This window comes from Bison bison, unplaced genomic scaffold, assembly GCF_000754665.1.
Source record: "Bison bison bison isolate TAMUID 2011002044 unplaced genomic scaffold, Bison_UMD1.0 scf7180017864527, whole genome shotgun sequence".
NCBI lineage: Eukaryota > Metazoa > Chordata > Mammalia > Artiodactyla > Bovidae > Bison > Bison bison.
The window spans coordinates 1,907,200-1,922,613 of record NW_011495078.1 but is presented as its reverse complement, the minus strand read 5'-3'; the positions used below and the strand labels follow the sequence as shown (position 1 = coordinate 1,922,613).

General features: G+C 53.4%; 1 protein-coding gene across 1 annotated transcript in view; it reads left to right on the top strand.

Annotated features, from left to right (window-relative positions):
- The window catches only part of ARHGEF7 (Rho guanine nucleotide exchange factor (GEF) 7), a 65,972-nt gene that overhangs the window by 32,696 nt on the left and 17,862 nt on the right, over positions 1-15,414 (top strand). The window contains exons 10-15 of the mRNA XM_010831543.1: positions 6,149-6,271; positions 10,159-10,297; positions 10,973-11,032; positions 11,710-11,856; positions 12,770-12,856; positions 15,164-15,320. Coding sequence (XP_010829845.1) covers positions 6,149-6,271; positions 10,159-10,297; positions 10,973-11,032; positions 11,710-11,856; positions 12,770-12,856; positions 15,164-15,320 — 713 coding nt within the window. The remainder of the gene's footprint in view (positions 1-6,148; positions 6,272-10,158; positions 10,298-10,972; positions 11,033-11,709; positions 11,857-12,769; positions 12,857-15,163; positions 15,321-15,414) is intronic.

The window sequence follows — 15,414 nt, the reverse complement described above, 5'->3', positions numbered from 1 at the left end:
GCCAGCCCTCCCCGCCCTCCCCTCCACCCGGTCCGATTCCTGCTGCTGCCTGCCTGCAGTCCTGCTGGTCGCTCCACCCCAGGGGCGTGGGCTGTGCTGGCACAGCCCGTCTCCCTGGCGCCTTTGCCACACATGGTGTGTGCGCTGCCCTGCTCACTTGTACTCGGCTTAGGTGCAGACTCCTCTGTGTACTGTAGGCTGAGTTCCTGTTAGTTGTCTTGTATTCTGTAGGGCTTCAGGTTATTGAAGAAAATACTGAAATAAACATTTGAAATAATTGCTACTGGTTAAACAAACATTGTGTATTTAGTTCAAAGTTATTTATAAGGCGTGTCTTAAGATATAAATAAATTCATCTTTGTAGACAGTGGACCATTACTGTAACATTTTCACAGTAAAACAGTATTTGTTTTAGATTATTATCAAAATACAAATTTGAACTAGAGAATAGAGTTTATTTTGTCTGAAAGTTGTATTTTGAACCATCCAAATAATAGAAACATGGGGGATCCAGAGATGATATTTACCCTTGTAGAATGGGCCGGCTGAGACGCAGAGCACCCTCTGGTTCTGCTGGGCCGTCCGTACTGAGCTGGCGAGGAGGCGACTGGGGCGGCAAGCGTGGTCGTCGCCTCCGACCCCAGCGGGGCCTCTGCACAGTGGGCCCCGCGTCAGGATCGGCCCCCGAGTGTCAGCTGGGAGGTTCCGAGTGGCTCTTGCTGGAACCTCTTGACTTGTTGAATGAGACCGCGTGATTCCACGGAAACGTTTCCAGCTCTAGAACCTTGCACGTCTAGGAAGTTCGGAAGGGAAGGCACTCCAGTGGCACATGGGGATATGAGTGGATGGCTTGAGGCGGGGGCTGGAGCTGCTGGCTGCTTGATGGGGGCTCCTCTGGCGGAGCCTCAGGTGCTGCCACCTTCCCGGGCCTCTGGCATCCTTGAGGAAGTCGTCCGTGTTCAGGGTTTGGGGTCCAGGCGCTGCCAGCGCCCTGAGGCTCCAGTGTGGAGGCACTCGTGTCCCCTCACGGGGACGCCTCTCTCAGTCCTTAGTGGACAGACTCAGGTGGGATGCAGAGGCTCACTCAGGTCACGGCCACACCCTCGTGCTGCCCTTGGTCTCCCCGGGAAGTCGGTGGCTGCTGGACCCTGAACCTTTCTCTGCAGTTAGCAGTGCCACCGGGAGTAAACGTGCCATGAGGGGCCATCGTGCGGCAGCTCTGCTTGCTCAGGGCTCTCCTGGAGCTCACCCCTCTCTGCTCTGGGGAAGGAGGAGGGCCCTGGGCGTCCCCGCCCGCCTTGTAGTGGGGGTCTCCCTGGGGAGGCTGCGGGGCACTGCCTGTGTCACCGCCGGGCACCAGGCCACTGCCACTCACCTGTGTCAGACCACTGATAGCTCACCTGTATCAGACCATCGATAACTCACCTGTGTCAGACCATGGACTGCTCACCTGTGTCAGACCACAGACCACTCACCTGTGTCAGACCACTGACTACTCACCTGTATCAGACCATTGATAACTCACCCGTATCAGACCATTGATAACTCCTCCCCTGTTATCTGACCATTCATAACTCACCTGTATCAGACCAGTGGTAACCCTTCACTTGTTATCTGACCATTGATAACTCCTCACCTGTTACTTGACCTTTTATAACTCACCTGTATCAGACCATTGATAACTCTTCACCTGTTCAGTTCAGTCACTCAGTCATGTCTGACTCTTTGTGATCCAATGGACTGCAGCACACCAGGCTTCCCTGTCCATCACCAACTCCCGGAGCTTGCTGAAACTCATGTCCACTGAGTCGATGATGCTATCCAACCATCTCATCCTCTGTCCGTCCCCCTCTCCTTCCCCCTTCAATCTTTCCCAGCATCAGGGTCTTTTCCATTGTCAGTTCTTCGCATCAAGCGGCCAAAGTATTGGAGCTTCAGCATCAGTCCCTCCAATGAATATTCAGAACTGATTTCATTTAGGATTGACTGATTGGATCTCCTTGCTGTTCAAGGGACTCTCAAGAGTCTTCTCCAACACCACAGTTCAAAGCATCAATTCTTTGGCTCTCAGCTTTCTTTAGAGTCCAGTTCTCACATCCATACATGACCACTGGAAAAACTATAGCCTTGACTAGATGGACCTTTGTTGGCAAAGTGATGTCTCTGCTTTTTAATTTGCTATCTAGGTTGGTCATAGCTTTTCTTCCAAGGAGCAAGTGTCTTTTAATTTCATGGCTGCAATCACCATCTGCAGTGATTTTGGAACCCAAGAAAATAGTCTCTCACTGTTTGCATTGTTTCCCCATCTATTTGCCATGAAGTGATGGGACCAGATGCCATGATCTTAGTTTTTGGAATGTTGAGTTTTAAGCCATCTTTTTCATTCTCCTCTTTCACTTTCATCAAGAGTCTCTTTAGTTCCTCTTCGCTTTCTGCCATAAGGGTGGTGTCATCTCTGTATCTGAGGTTATTGACATTTCTCCTGGCAATCTTTATTCCAGCTTGTGCTTCATCCGGCCCAGTATTTTGCATAATGTACCCTGCATGCTAGTTATATAAGCAGGGTGACAATATACAGCCTTGACGTACTCCTTTCCCAGTTTGGAACCAGTCCATTGTTCCATATCCGGTTCTAATTGTTGCTTCTTGACCTGCATACAGAATTCTCAGGAGGCAGGTAAGGTGGTCTGGGATTTAAGAATTTTCCACAGTTTGTTGCAATCCACACAGTCAAAGGCTTTGGCATAGTCAATAAAGCAGAAATAGATGTTTTTCTGGAACTCTCTTTCTTTTTTCATGATCCAGTGGATGTTGGCAATTTGATCTCTGGTTCCTCTGCCTTTTCTAAATCCAGTTTGAACATCTGGAAGTTCTTGTTTCACATACTGTTGAAGCCTCGCTTGGAGAATTTTGAGCATTATTTTGCTAGTGTGTGAGATGAGTGCAATTGTGCAGTAGTTTGAACTTTCTTTGGCATTGCCTTTGGGATTGGAATGAAAACTGACCTTTTCCAGTCTGTGGCCACTGCTGAGTTTTCCAAATTTGCTGGCATATTGAGTGCAGCACTTTCACAGCATCATCTTTCAGGATTTGAAATAGCTCAACTGGAATTCCATCACCTCCACTAGCTTTGTTTGTAGTGATGCTTTCTAAGGCCCACTTGACTTCACATTCCAGGATGTCTGGCTCTAGGTGAGTGATCACACCATCATGATTATCTTGGTCATGAAGATCTTTTTTGTATAGTTCTTTTGTGTATTCCTGCCACCTCTTCTTCATAACCTCTGCTTCTGTTAGGTCCATACCATTTCTGTCCTTTATTGAGCCCATCTTTGCATGAAATGTTCCGTTGGTATCTCTAATTTTCTTGAAGAGATCTCTAGTCTTTCCCATCATATTGTTTTCCTCTATTTCTTTGCATTGATCTCTGAGGAAGGCTTTCTTATCTCTTCTTGCTATTCTTTGGAACTCTGTATTCAGATGAATATCTCTCCTTTTCTCCTTTGCCTTTAGCTTCTTTTCTTTCCTCAGCTATTTGTAAGGCCTCCTCAGACAACCATTTTGCCTTTTTGCATTTCTTTTTCTTGGGGATGGTCTTGATCACTGCCTCCTGTACAATGTCATGAACTTCTGTCTACAGTTCGTCAGGCACTCTGTCTATCAAATCTAGTCCCCTAGATCTGTTTGTCACTCCCACTAGATAATCGTAAGGGATTTGATTTAGGTCATAGCTGAATGGACTAGTGGTTTTACCTGTTTCCTTCGCCTGTTACCAGACCATCTATAACTCCTCACCTGGTATCTGACCACTGATAACTCTTTGCCTGTTAGCAGGTCCTTGATTGATGACGCTTCCTACCAGACCCGCCCCCCCGCCTCCCCCCATCATCAGATCAATGATAGAACCGCAGTAGCAGGCCTTTCTGACCCGGCACTAATTGTCACAGCTTGGTGTGGGGCCACCAGAAGGCTGCAGGAGGTGCGGGACAGCCCTGCGCTCTGCCGCACGTTTGTGTGCTCCCAAACCCGCCTCTGGAAGCACAAGAGAGAACCACGATGAAAATCCTCTCTCAATTCTTAAGTCACGTTCTGCCTGGATGATCTTTGTGAGTGTCGTATGTTCCATTATTTCGGTGATCCACACGGCGTTACGTGTGAGATGTATTGGCATAATACCTAGACTCCAATTAAGACCACTCACGTAACCTTTCTGAGCTCCGGCTGCTAGTTCAGGTTGGCGAGTTGATGAACTATGAAGGTTTCATAAACGGATGGTGGTGAGTGTAGTGATTTCTTGCACAGTTGGGTTGAGAGAGGTAGTAAAACTCTAGAGCCAAGCTTGATGGGAAGAAAGAAAGAAAAGCTTATATACTGAAGTCATTGTCCGTATGTAGTTCATGGACATGTAGCAGTTTAAAGCCCCTTGACCCAGCTTGCAGTGTGAGTGCATGGCGCTGTGGTCTGGCCCAGGCAGGCGAGGCCGTCCCAGCAGCTCCTGACCCGCGCTGAGCAGGGCGTGCGGCCCCGTCATCTCGTCAGGTAGACAGCGTGTCTGCAGGCTTCCCGTGCCCCGCCGCGGCAGTGGTTTGCTCCTCTCGGCCAGAGCGTGGCGTCCCGTCACTGCTGGCGCCTTCAGCCGCGCAGCCAGGCAATGGGGGCCCTGCTGGGTCTCTCGTGGGAGAAGGCGGCCTCTGCCTGTTTCTGGCGTCCCAGCGTGACCATTGCCTGCTGAGATGTCAGTGTCTCGGGGTGGGTGTGTCTCGGGTGTCCGGGTCCTGGTAGATAGCAGTTGGTCTCAGAACCTTTGGGGAGGGAGCCCTTGGCAGCATGTGATGCCTGCTTCCTGGTGACTGGGGGTGCTGCTCCCCATCTGGGGTGTGCCCTCTCCCCTCTGGGGTGCGCCCTGTCCCCTCTGGGGTGTGCCCTTTTCCCCTCTGGGGTGCACCTTTTCCCCTCTGGGGTGCGCCCTTTTCCCCTCTGGGGTGCGCCTTTTCCCCTCTGGGGTGTGCCCTGTGCCCCTCTGGGGTGCACCCTGTCTCCTTCCCGGACTGTGCCCTCTCCCCTCTGGGGTGTGCCCTGTCCCCTCAGGTGTGCTCTGTCCCCTCTGGGATGCGCCCTTTTCCCCTCTGGGGTGCGCCTTGTGCCCCTCTGGGGTGCGCCCTCTCCCCTCTGGGGTGCGCTCTATCTCCTCTGGGGTGCACCCTTTTCCCCTCTGGGGTGCGCCTTGTGCCCCTCTGGGGTGCGCCCTGTCCCCTCTGGGGTGCGCCCTGTCCCCTCTGGGTGCGCCCTCTCCCTTATGGGGTGCACCCTCTCCCCTATGGGGTGCACCCTCTCCCCTCTGGGGTGCGCCCTGTTCCCTCTGGGGGCTCCTGCAGTGTGTATGATTGAGGCCTCGGCTCGCTCTCCGTTATATTCAGCTTAGTTTTGAACTGGGTTTGTATCTCCCCAAAGATTGCAGTCACCCTTAAGGTAGAGACTCGCTCCTTCTCTGTTTTTAATGTGTTCCCAGTGCCTGACTGAATGGTTGAAGTTAATTTATTGAGTCAGTGACTGTTTATCCTGCAGATATGCGAAACTGTGACTAATCTCTGAGGGCTGTTAAAACCCACTTGGGGGTTCACGCTTGGGAAGCAGTCTGCCACCAGTGCGGACGCCCGCTTGCTTTGACCCCAGTCCCAGTGAATGAGCGGAGCGCTGGCGCTCGCGTACACGCAGGGCCTGCTCAGGAGCAGGCTATAGGGTCCTGCGGCCCCCGATGCTCGGGACCGTCTCCCTCCCCGGTAGGGTGCCCGCCCCGCTCTGCGGGCCACTCGTCTCTCCTCCCACCTGGGAAGCCGGTCGTGGGGCTTCTCCTGCGCTCATCTCGTGGCTACTTCAGCAGGAAACCTTACCGACCAAGTAACTACACGTTATGTTTCTCCTTATTTAACACACGACATAACGCTCCTGGACATCTGATTTGCTTGGTGCCTGAGGAAGGGGCTGGCGTGCAGGTCCTGGCGTCTGGATGCTGGAGGAGGGGATGGCCTGCTTTCCGCCGCACGGCTCCCCGGGGGCTGGGTGCCAGGCGCGCTGTCTGGGGCTGCCCCACGCGCTGGGGCCCGCTCTGCGATGCTCACTCAGTGCGGCTCCGTGTCGCTGTCCGCAGGATGCCGGAGGCCCAGCAGAGGGTCGGGGGCTGCTTCCTCAGCCTGATGCCGCAGATGAAGACCCTGTACCTGACATACTGTGCCAACCACCCGTCGGCGGTCAGCGTCCTCACGGAGCACAGGTACGTCTCATGGACTTCTTTCCAGGTGGGGGGGTGGCCGTGTCCTGGGGTTCCCTCCGGGCAGCTCATTTCTGTCAAATGTTACTTGGAACGCGGTGCAGGCATTGAGTGTTTTTCAAGAATGATAAGTTTAATTATCCTCCAAGTGAGTGTCTGGGGAGGACTGATGTCAGGCTTTAAAAATCTAGTTAGCGCTTATAATAGAAACGGGAGTGTTTTGAAGTCTCCTCTTCAGCCTGGACGCTTTGAACGGAGGTCAGGGGAGCTGGTGGGAGCTCTGGAGGGTGGCCGTGGGCTGGTCCGGGCTGCCGGCATCACCTCCGCTCAGTGCGTGAGACTGGAGCGTGTGTGACAGAGCTGGCTTTGCTGCGGGAGACGGCGTCCGTCTCTGTAGGGCGTGCCGAGCCAGAGGCCGTGTGTTCCCGCTCTGCAGCCGGGAAACCAGGGAAGCAGCAGCGGGCCGCTCTCTGCTCATCTGAGCAGGCACGGCCGGTGCGTCCTGGGCAGTACGGAGCCCATGCTCCTGAGCGGCAGGGAGGACCGCGGGGCTTGACCTGCACACGGGGTGGGCACCGAGGCTCTGCTTCTGCTCCCAGAGGAGCACGCATCTGTGTTAAAGATTCAAAAAACTTTATGGTTCCTTCTGAAAACAGTAGTTCAGCCATAAGTAGCAGTTCAGTCATTTTTTAAACCATAAATGAAGAAATTGTGTGAGTCGCAGCAAGGTAAACGCCACCGTGCTCCTGATTTAAATATTTAACCTCAAGTTACTCCTAATTTAATATTTCAGTTTGAAGCTTAGAGGCTGTGGTGGGAAGCAGGCGTTGTTGGGCTGTTTGTAACTGAATGAGACTCTGGCGAGGCGGCCTGTGGCCGGGTTGTGTGGGCCTTCGGGAGGGCCTGTGGCCCTCGGAGATCACCCCTCTTCTCTGGAAGCGCCTGGTCCTGTTGGTGGGAAGCAGAATCCCTGAGTAGCTGAGCGTCTACTCCTGGGAACAATGATTTATATGCGTTTCCTCCTGAGCGAGATGCAGGGATTGAAATGTGAAATTTCTGAAACTTCCTCAGGAATTGCTGACGCAGTCCTGGGAGAGATGAATAGCAGATAGAAGGCTGGGGTGAATTCAGGGCATTTTAAATGTGTTCTCTCCTTCCACCGTTTCCGTCAGGGGCCGGCCCCCTGGGGGTTAAGCTGTGTCCTGAAGGTCACATTTAAAACCGTTCAGACGTTCAGGGCAACGCTTGTGAGCATGTGTTGTGTTCCTCTCTGTATAATTGCTTTAATGACTGCTTGTGTCATGGCTGAAACCTCAGGGCAGCTTTTCCCAGAAGAGCAGGAGGGCGTCCAGGCGGGACGCCTGGGGTCCCCTGTGCTCAGGGACCCCTGCCTGCCTCCACGTGGCGTGTCCCAGGCGGGAGGCGGGAGAGGTGGGCAGTCAGGCCCTGGGACTGTGCCGAGGATGGGCGAGCGAGGCGGCTGGCAGGATGCGCTGCCCACGTGCCGTCCTAAGGCCCCTGCGTGGCAGTGCCCACCCTGCCCGCAGCTCAGACCGGCCTCCGGAGCGTGAGTCGGGGTTGAGAGCTGGCCGCCTGGGCTGGTGGCGTCTGCCAGCCCGCCCTCCCTTCCCTTCTGTCCTGGTCCTGCTTGTGGCCTCTGTCCTCTCATTGAGGTCGTGAAACCACCACTTAGGGGTGGATCAATCTGTTTTTCTGCTTGAATATACTTTCTCAGGGATTGATTTAAACACAGTGTTTTGCAGTTTTTAAGTCTTACTTTTAGTCTTAGGATCCTTGTGTTGTGTTAGTTTGAATTTTGAGTGTGAATCTGGAAAACATATCTATGAAACCTCCACTCCTGTTGAATTATAACGGATATCTGCCTTTTGCATTATCGTTTGATAGTCGACGCCATAGGCCTGTGGCTGCCTGTTGCGAATGCATTAGGGGTGTCATGATTTGGTGTGTAGAACGTCCCCTTTTCTCCAGCAGAGTGGTTGGTACTCTCTGCTGCGCTGACCTGAGATGGCCTCTGTGCTCCTCCGGCACCGTCTCGCAGCCCACAGTGTCGTTTGAGTAAATACAGAGGCTGAAGCGCTGTGTGAGGGTTGCTGGCATCAGTAGAAGTTAAGCTGAAAGGGCCTTTGTTTTGTCAGAAAAGCTATAACCTGCTGTTTTATCACGGTACTAAAGTTTTTAAAACCTGAGAAATGAAGCAAGTGTGTGCTGAGTCGCTTCCGTCGTGTCCGACTCTTCGCGGACCCTGTGGACTGTAGCCCGCCAGGCCCCTCTGTCCATGGGATTCTCCAGGCAAGAATTCTGGAGTGCCCTCCTGGAGGGGGTTTTCCCGACTCACAGATCCAACCCAAGTCTCCTACGTCTCCTGCATTGGCAGGGGGTTCTTTGCCACTAGCGTCTCCTGGGAAGCCCATACAGTGATCGGTAAAGATTTAGAAAAGGTTTTGTTTCATTTCTTAACGACGTACCTGTCTGGCATTTTAAGGCTGTCATATGGATATTAAAAGAAGTTACTTTTGCTTGCAAAAATTCACGTAAATTTTTAGTTGTAGGGAATTTTAGGAGTAGGTGGGTGGGTGATAAGAATAATTTCTTAGTTTTATTAATTATTGTCTGCCATAACTATAGTTATAAAATGTCATGTAATACTAAACTATCAAAAATGGCCCAAAGAGACGTTTTTTGTTATTTTTCTTGTGGTAGAAAAGGCCCCTGATTGGATTGTACTTACAGGAGTCAAACTTTCTCTTAGCGCCACTAACGGGGAGGGGTGATGCGAGGCGGGTCCAGGTGGCCCGCACCGATGGGCCGGGGCTTCAGGATTTTCGTATTTACTTTATGGACTCGTTCATAGTGCTCCTCCCAGTGGGAGACGTGGGGACCCAGAGGGGTGCAGCCTCTGCCGCCCGCCCTCAGCCCAGGCGTCCTTCGCTCCGTGTCTGGAGGGACACCTCTCGTCAGCAGTGCGGGCCACAGACGGCGTCCTCCCAGGGACCCCAGGTGTCATCTGCCCCGTGAGAAGCAGAAACGCAGAGTTCCCATCACAGACGTGAGCCACAGACGTGTGGGTGACGGAGCTTGGGCCTCCCTGGGTGCTCGTGTGAAGCGGAGTCAGGGCGGCCCGGGCTCGAGGCTGGGGCCCGGGAACGCGCCCCATGGAGCTTGGTACTGGGAGGTGGGGTGCGAGAGGAGGAGTGAACGGGAAGGCTTGCTCGGCAGCTGCCTCGTTTCTGGATATGCACTCGGTTTCCTCGTCCACAAACGCAGACGACTTTCACGTGTTGTTAGGGTTAAGTGAAACGAGGCTGTGAAAGTGCTTCTGGAGGTTGTGCGCCTGCGTGCGTGCCAGGGAGTGAAACGAGGCTGCGAAAGTGCTTCTGGAGGTTGCACGCCCGCGTGCCAGGGGCAGTGGCTCTGCCTCGTGCCGCTGCTGCTCAGGGGCTGCGGCGCCTGGTGGGCCAGCACCGTGAGTCGGGTGGTTGTCTTCATGACACGCCTCCTTAAGGTTTTACCGTCTTGAAGGACCGCTGACCGGGCTCTGTTCTTGCCCTACAAGGACCGCCCACTTTCAGACCTCTCTGTGTTCAGGTGGCTCGCTGAGGGGGCTTTCCTGAATGGTTTGCTGGGAGACCATGGCTGTTTGTGTAGTGCACATGGGGCTTTGCTCAGGTTGAGGGCCCTGACGTGAACTGTGGGGGGGGGGGTCTTCCCTTTGCTGTTTAGAAATAAGCGGCACACGTTTGGCTGTAAAGCCTGTGGCCTCTAAGTGGTCAAGGGCACCGCGTGGTCCGTCGTCATCCTGGGGGCTGGGGGCAGGCGCGCGGCCCTCTTGGGCTCTGACAGTGGTCTCTGCTCTCTCTGCTCACACTTAGTGAGGAGCTGGGAGAGTTCATGGAGCTGAAGGGCGCCAGCAGCCCGGGGATTCTCGTGCTGACCACCGGCCTCAGCAAGCCGTTCATGCGCCTGGACAAGTACCCCGCGCTGCTCAAGGAGCTGGAGAGACACATGGAGGTACGTCTGCCCCGCTGGCCACGCCAGGAAGAGCAGTCAGGAGCCAGCCCTGGAGAGGGTATTACCACCGGCCTGTATCTTCGGAGAGTTTCACAGGGACTTGTTGGTTGTGAAGTTGTTTCCGCGTATCCCAGCTCTGTAGAGAGGCGTCTGCTCCAACCCCTGCTGGCGGGGAGATTTCCAGTAGCTAGGAAACGTCCGTGGTGTTGAGGGGTCACATCAGGAGCATGTGCCTACAGTGTTAAGTGTATACGTTATGGAGAGATAATAGGAAAAGAATCAGCGAATGATGTGTACTTATCTTATTTTCGGAACACAGGCTGTGGGCCCGGCAGAAGTTGGGGCTCAGGCTGCTGGCTTAGTTAGGCTGTGGTGAGCCACTCCCCAGGGCAGGCGGTCTGCTGCTGCGTTGCTCCCCTCTGCCCTCTGGTGTCCGAGCAGCAGGGCGGGTTGGGGTGGGCGAGGCTGGGCCGGCCTCCTCCAGGGCAGAGTCTAGAAGACTGTCCGCCGCTCTGTGGTCCCCTCAGAGACCAAGCAGAGGCGCTTCAGCACTGAGACAGAGGGGCAGGCTGCAGGCTGGAAATGCAGGGAAGGCCCAAGCCAGCCTCCAGAGAGAGCCTGTCGAAGAGCAAGCGTTCATTATGGAAGCTCACAGTGTGTTTCTTTTATTCAAAGGATTATCACCCAGACAGACAAGATATTCAGAAATCCATGACTGCCTTCAAAAACCTTTCAGTAAGTGATAAGTGTGTGATGGTTTTTTTCCTTCAGACTTTATTATGGCAAATGAATGCAGGAAATTAGTTGTGAACTATAATTTGGATTTATTCTGGAGAAATGAGAAATAACATAGTTATTCCACGGCTGGTACACGTAATATTCCTGCATTACGGCCCTGTGGACATCAGAGAGATGAAAGGATCGGTGTTTATGTTTACACGGCACCACATGATGCCGTCGTGCACGTCAGTGATTTAGAACATGGTTTAGCCTCATCTCAGTGTCTCTACTGATGTGTGAAATGGAGCGCTGGGCCTCTTCCTTACCTGCTGTCAAGCTGTCTTAATGACTGAGTTTCTGGAGGACGTGTCTTATTTATAGCACAAGTGGAACTCACCCTTTTTTCCCTCTTCCAGGTCTTCTGGCACTCACTAGTAAAACCAGAGGATATTTTTCTTGTCCAGTCCACATGTCATCTTCTAAAAGCGACAGGATTTGCTGTATTTTTCTAAACCAGTGTTTCTCATTCTAGAGCTGTTGTGTTGTGGGTCTCTCTTGACTTGGTTCCGCACTCGTGAAGTAAGCGAGTTGTTCACTAGCTGGTCTGTCTGAAGAAGCAGCCGGGGACGCAGCAGTAGAGCCAGGAGCCCGGCCGGGAGCCTGTCTCCCTGACGGGCCCCCTGTGCCCCCAGGCGCAGTGTCAGGAGGTACGGAAGAGGAAGGAGCTGGAGCTGCAGATCCTGACGGAGGCCATCCGCAGCTGGGAGGGCGAGGACATCAAGACCCTGGGCAGCGTCCTCTACATGTCGCAGGTCCTGATCCAGTGCGCCGGCAGTGAGGTACCGCCTCCAGCGCTCCCTGCGTTTTTCTACTGGGGGACCCCTCTCCAGGGCCCCTGTACCTGCCGGCTCCCCCGAGTTCCTTCACTGCTATGGGCGGTGTTTCTCTCTTGAGTCTCCTTTTAGATTCTTGGGCATCTTTGTGCTTCACTTGTGGTCTTTCTGGGGCTTTTCTTAACCGATTGCAGCAAATGAGATTTAATACATAAGCAGTGCTTGTTGGCCTTTCGTGTAAATGGGGCAGAGCTCACGGGGGGATGGCGACAGCGGATGTGTCGGGCTCTCGGTTGGTCAGTGCTGGGATCCGCCGGTGGGCCAGAGGCGATCTCCCTGCTCTGTCCTCCCCGCCTTCAGCCTGAAGGTCCCACCTGATCTCCCACTGCCACTGAAAGGTCACAAGTTCTTTTCTTCGGTTTTCTGTCAACCACAGAAAAAATTTGTTTTTCTAACTCCTGCCTAATGAGGAGTTAATGGAAGAGCTAAACTCAGATTTTTAAAAAAAGATGTTTCATGGGCTACTTGTGAGTCTTACAGATTTCTCATAATTTTGTTTCCATTTAATTTAAATTTGGTAAAAAGAAACACCTAAACGTGAAGTGTGACACACTGTTTCATAAAGTGGAGTGGCTCAGTCCGGTCCGACTCTTTGCGACCCCGTGGACTGTAGCCTATCAGGCTCCTCCTTCCATGGGATTTTCCAGGCAAGAGTGCTGGAGTGGATTGCCTTTTCCTTCTCCAGGGGATCTTCCCAACCTAGGAATCGAACCCGGGTCTCTTGCATTGCAGGCAGACGCTTTACTGTCTGAGCCACCAGGGAAGCTACTGTTTCATAAGACCTAATGTAAATATTTGTTCTCATCATTGTAAATATGTGTTTTTAATACAGTTATTTAAATTTGTTCTTTTACATTAGGAAAAGAATGAAAGATATCTTCTACTCTTTCCAAATATTTTGCTAATGTTGTCTGCCAGTCCTAGGATGAGTGGTTTTATATATCAGGTAAAGCACATTTTAAATTTATATCTGTGTATTGTGGACCTGAGAGCTGTTTTAAGGCTCGTTTTGAGTTTTGTATTAAATACTATGTGTGTCTGTCCGTGTGCTGTGTGTAGTGTCCTACGTACAGTGTTACGTTCACGTCCGCACACGCGGCTCCGTCTGTGTGTTTCGATGTGACTGTGCAAATTAGGATCTTTGTGTTAATCCAAAGCAAACAGAGGAGGAACCTGGTGTCTGTACAGCTGACCCTGAGGACTCAGACTGCTGGGGTGCAGGCCAGCTGGTCCCCTCCAGGTCGTTCTGCTGCTTTCCTGCCACCAGGGCAGGTGGCCGCACCGCGAGCCGGCTGGGGGCGCCGCGCGTGTGGCTGAGGTGGTCTGTGGGCCCCCACTCAACTCAGCAGTCACGGGCACACGCCTGGGGCGTTACTTAGCTTTTTTATTGCTCGTCGCTTTTCTGATTTTCTTCGCGAAGATGTGAGACTGCTTTAAGAAGAACAGGGCAGGGCTCTTGCATTTCTGTCTGTTGCGTGTGGTGCTGCCCTGCCCTCCTCCAGGGACCTTCCCAGCCCAGGGATGAGCCCCGGCCTCCCGCAGCGCGGCGGCCTCTTTACCATCCGAGCCTCCAGGGAAGCCCATTACGTGCCTTAGCTTTTCTCTGTGTCTAGGAGGGGCTTCTGGCAAAGTTGACTGCTTTTTTCCTGTGTGGTTATTGAAGCTGCGGCCCTTCCATCGATGCCTCAAGGCCTGGCTGGTCACCAGGAACCATTCCCACAGCAGTCAGCCTGGGTTTGCTCGGAGCTGCGTTTCTGCACACGTGGCATGCTGTTTGTCTTGTCCCCAGCAAGCGCTCTGGTGGGTCCTGAGTCCGGAGCGTTCATGGCTGGCTTGTACGTGCTCCAAAAGCTTTGCAGCCCAGAGAGGAGTTGACATCACACACTTGTTCTGAAAGGAGCACTTTAGGTGCGAGAAAGCAGATAGACATGGGCCAGCCTAGGAAAGGACTGCCTCCTGATTTTCTAAGCCTGTGGTTGAGCCAATGCCTGGCTGGGGGAGCACCTGCTCGGGCTCCCCAAGCTGGTCGCTGCTGCTTTAGACCTCGGTCCTTTCCGGCTGCGTTCCCTGGCTTCGAAGGTCCCCCCACCCAAGGCCCAGGGCCCTGTGGTGACCTGTGGGGCTGCGGTGGTGTCCGGGGTGGCCTCAGGCCCCAGGATGCTGGCATCAGCGTGCCGCCGCAGGGCCCTGTTTTCCCCCTGGGTGGACCATCTTGGGGGCTTCTCTCCTAGTGCTGTGATCCCCAGTGCACGCATGTCAGTGTTCCCTTCTGGCTTTGCCCCACATCCGGCCACAGTGAGCTTGTCCCGTCCTCCGTGACTGTTGCTGCAGGTTGGTCAGGGACACGCAGCTGTGTTTCCTGTCGGGCTTCTCTGAGCTCTTGGTCACCCCGGTGCCATTGGCCCCTCGGCAGGGCGTCTGCAGTGCCCACACTTGTCCGCATGGTGCCCGCCCAACTGGCGGACAGGCTCCTGACCGTGTGATGGTCTCGGCGCTCGGCCTCTGCCCGGGTGTCGGGAGTCTGGAGCCCTGTGGTCTTAGAGCCGCCCCCCTGCTCAGGGTCCTGCTTCTCGGGACTCTGGCCCTGACCCGAGAGACGCTCCCTGCGGACTCGCTTGGCCTCCACAGCTCTGGTGGCTGTTATTTGAGGTGGTCCCTCCGAGGTCCAGTTCTGGTTCCGCTCCCTGCCTCACGCCCTCTGTCCCAGAGCGGGCGGGCTGGCGCTCTGCTCTGCGTTGTGGGCAGCGCTCGGCGTAGCTGCTGACGGACCGTCCTGTGGCGGATGACCAGGCGCGGCCCTCACACGGTTCCTCCGGCTCCAGTTGCCTTTGTTTTGCCTTCAGACGTGGAGCTTCCCCTGTGTTTCTCTAAGGCGTATCTCTGCTTCCTTTCTATAAACAACATCATTTAAAATAGCCACCGTGGACCCTAGTTTTTTTCTTTTTTAATCATAGTGTATAATGTTTTTGTGTCTTGCTGTTTATATTTAGAGTAACTCATCAGATGAAATGTTTTTGTTCTGGTTTGCAGCCCTGTACCTTTTTGCTGGCTCATTTCTTGGTTATAGTATCATAATTTCTTATTCAAGGGAGAGGTTTTTGTATTATACATACTTTTGGTACAAACGAGAGTTTGCTTTACAAAGACAGTTCCTCTGTCTTTTCTAAAATCATTTAATATTTACTTTAATAATGGTACCTCCTTCACTAGAAAAGCACTGACTGTTTCTTTTTGTGGGGGGGGTCTTTTTTAGGGAAAGCTACCAACGACAGGAATGACAATCACAAAGCTTGAGGACAGTGAAAACCATAGAAACGCGTTTGAAATATCAGGTGATAGGCACAGACTGTGGGTGTTCTCTGTTCGGGCGCCGAGGCAGCGGCCCTCGTGTGCAGGCCCCACGGAGCCCCCGGGGGCTGCATGGGCGTGCTGTTGGGCCTCCTTGGGGTGCGCGTGTGTGCACTCTGCCCCCCTCCCCCGCCTCCAGCCAGTGTCTCTCTCTTC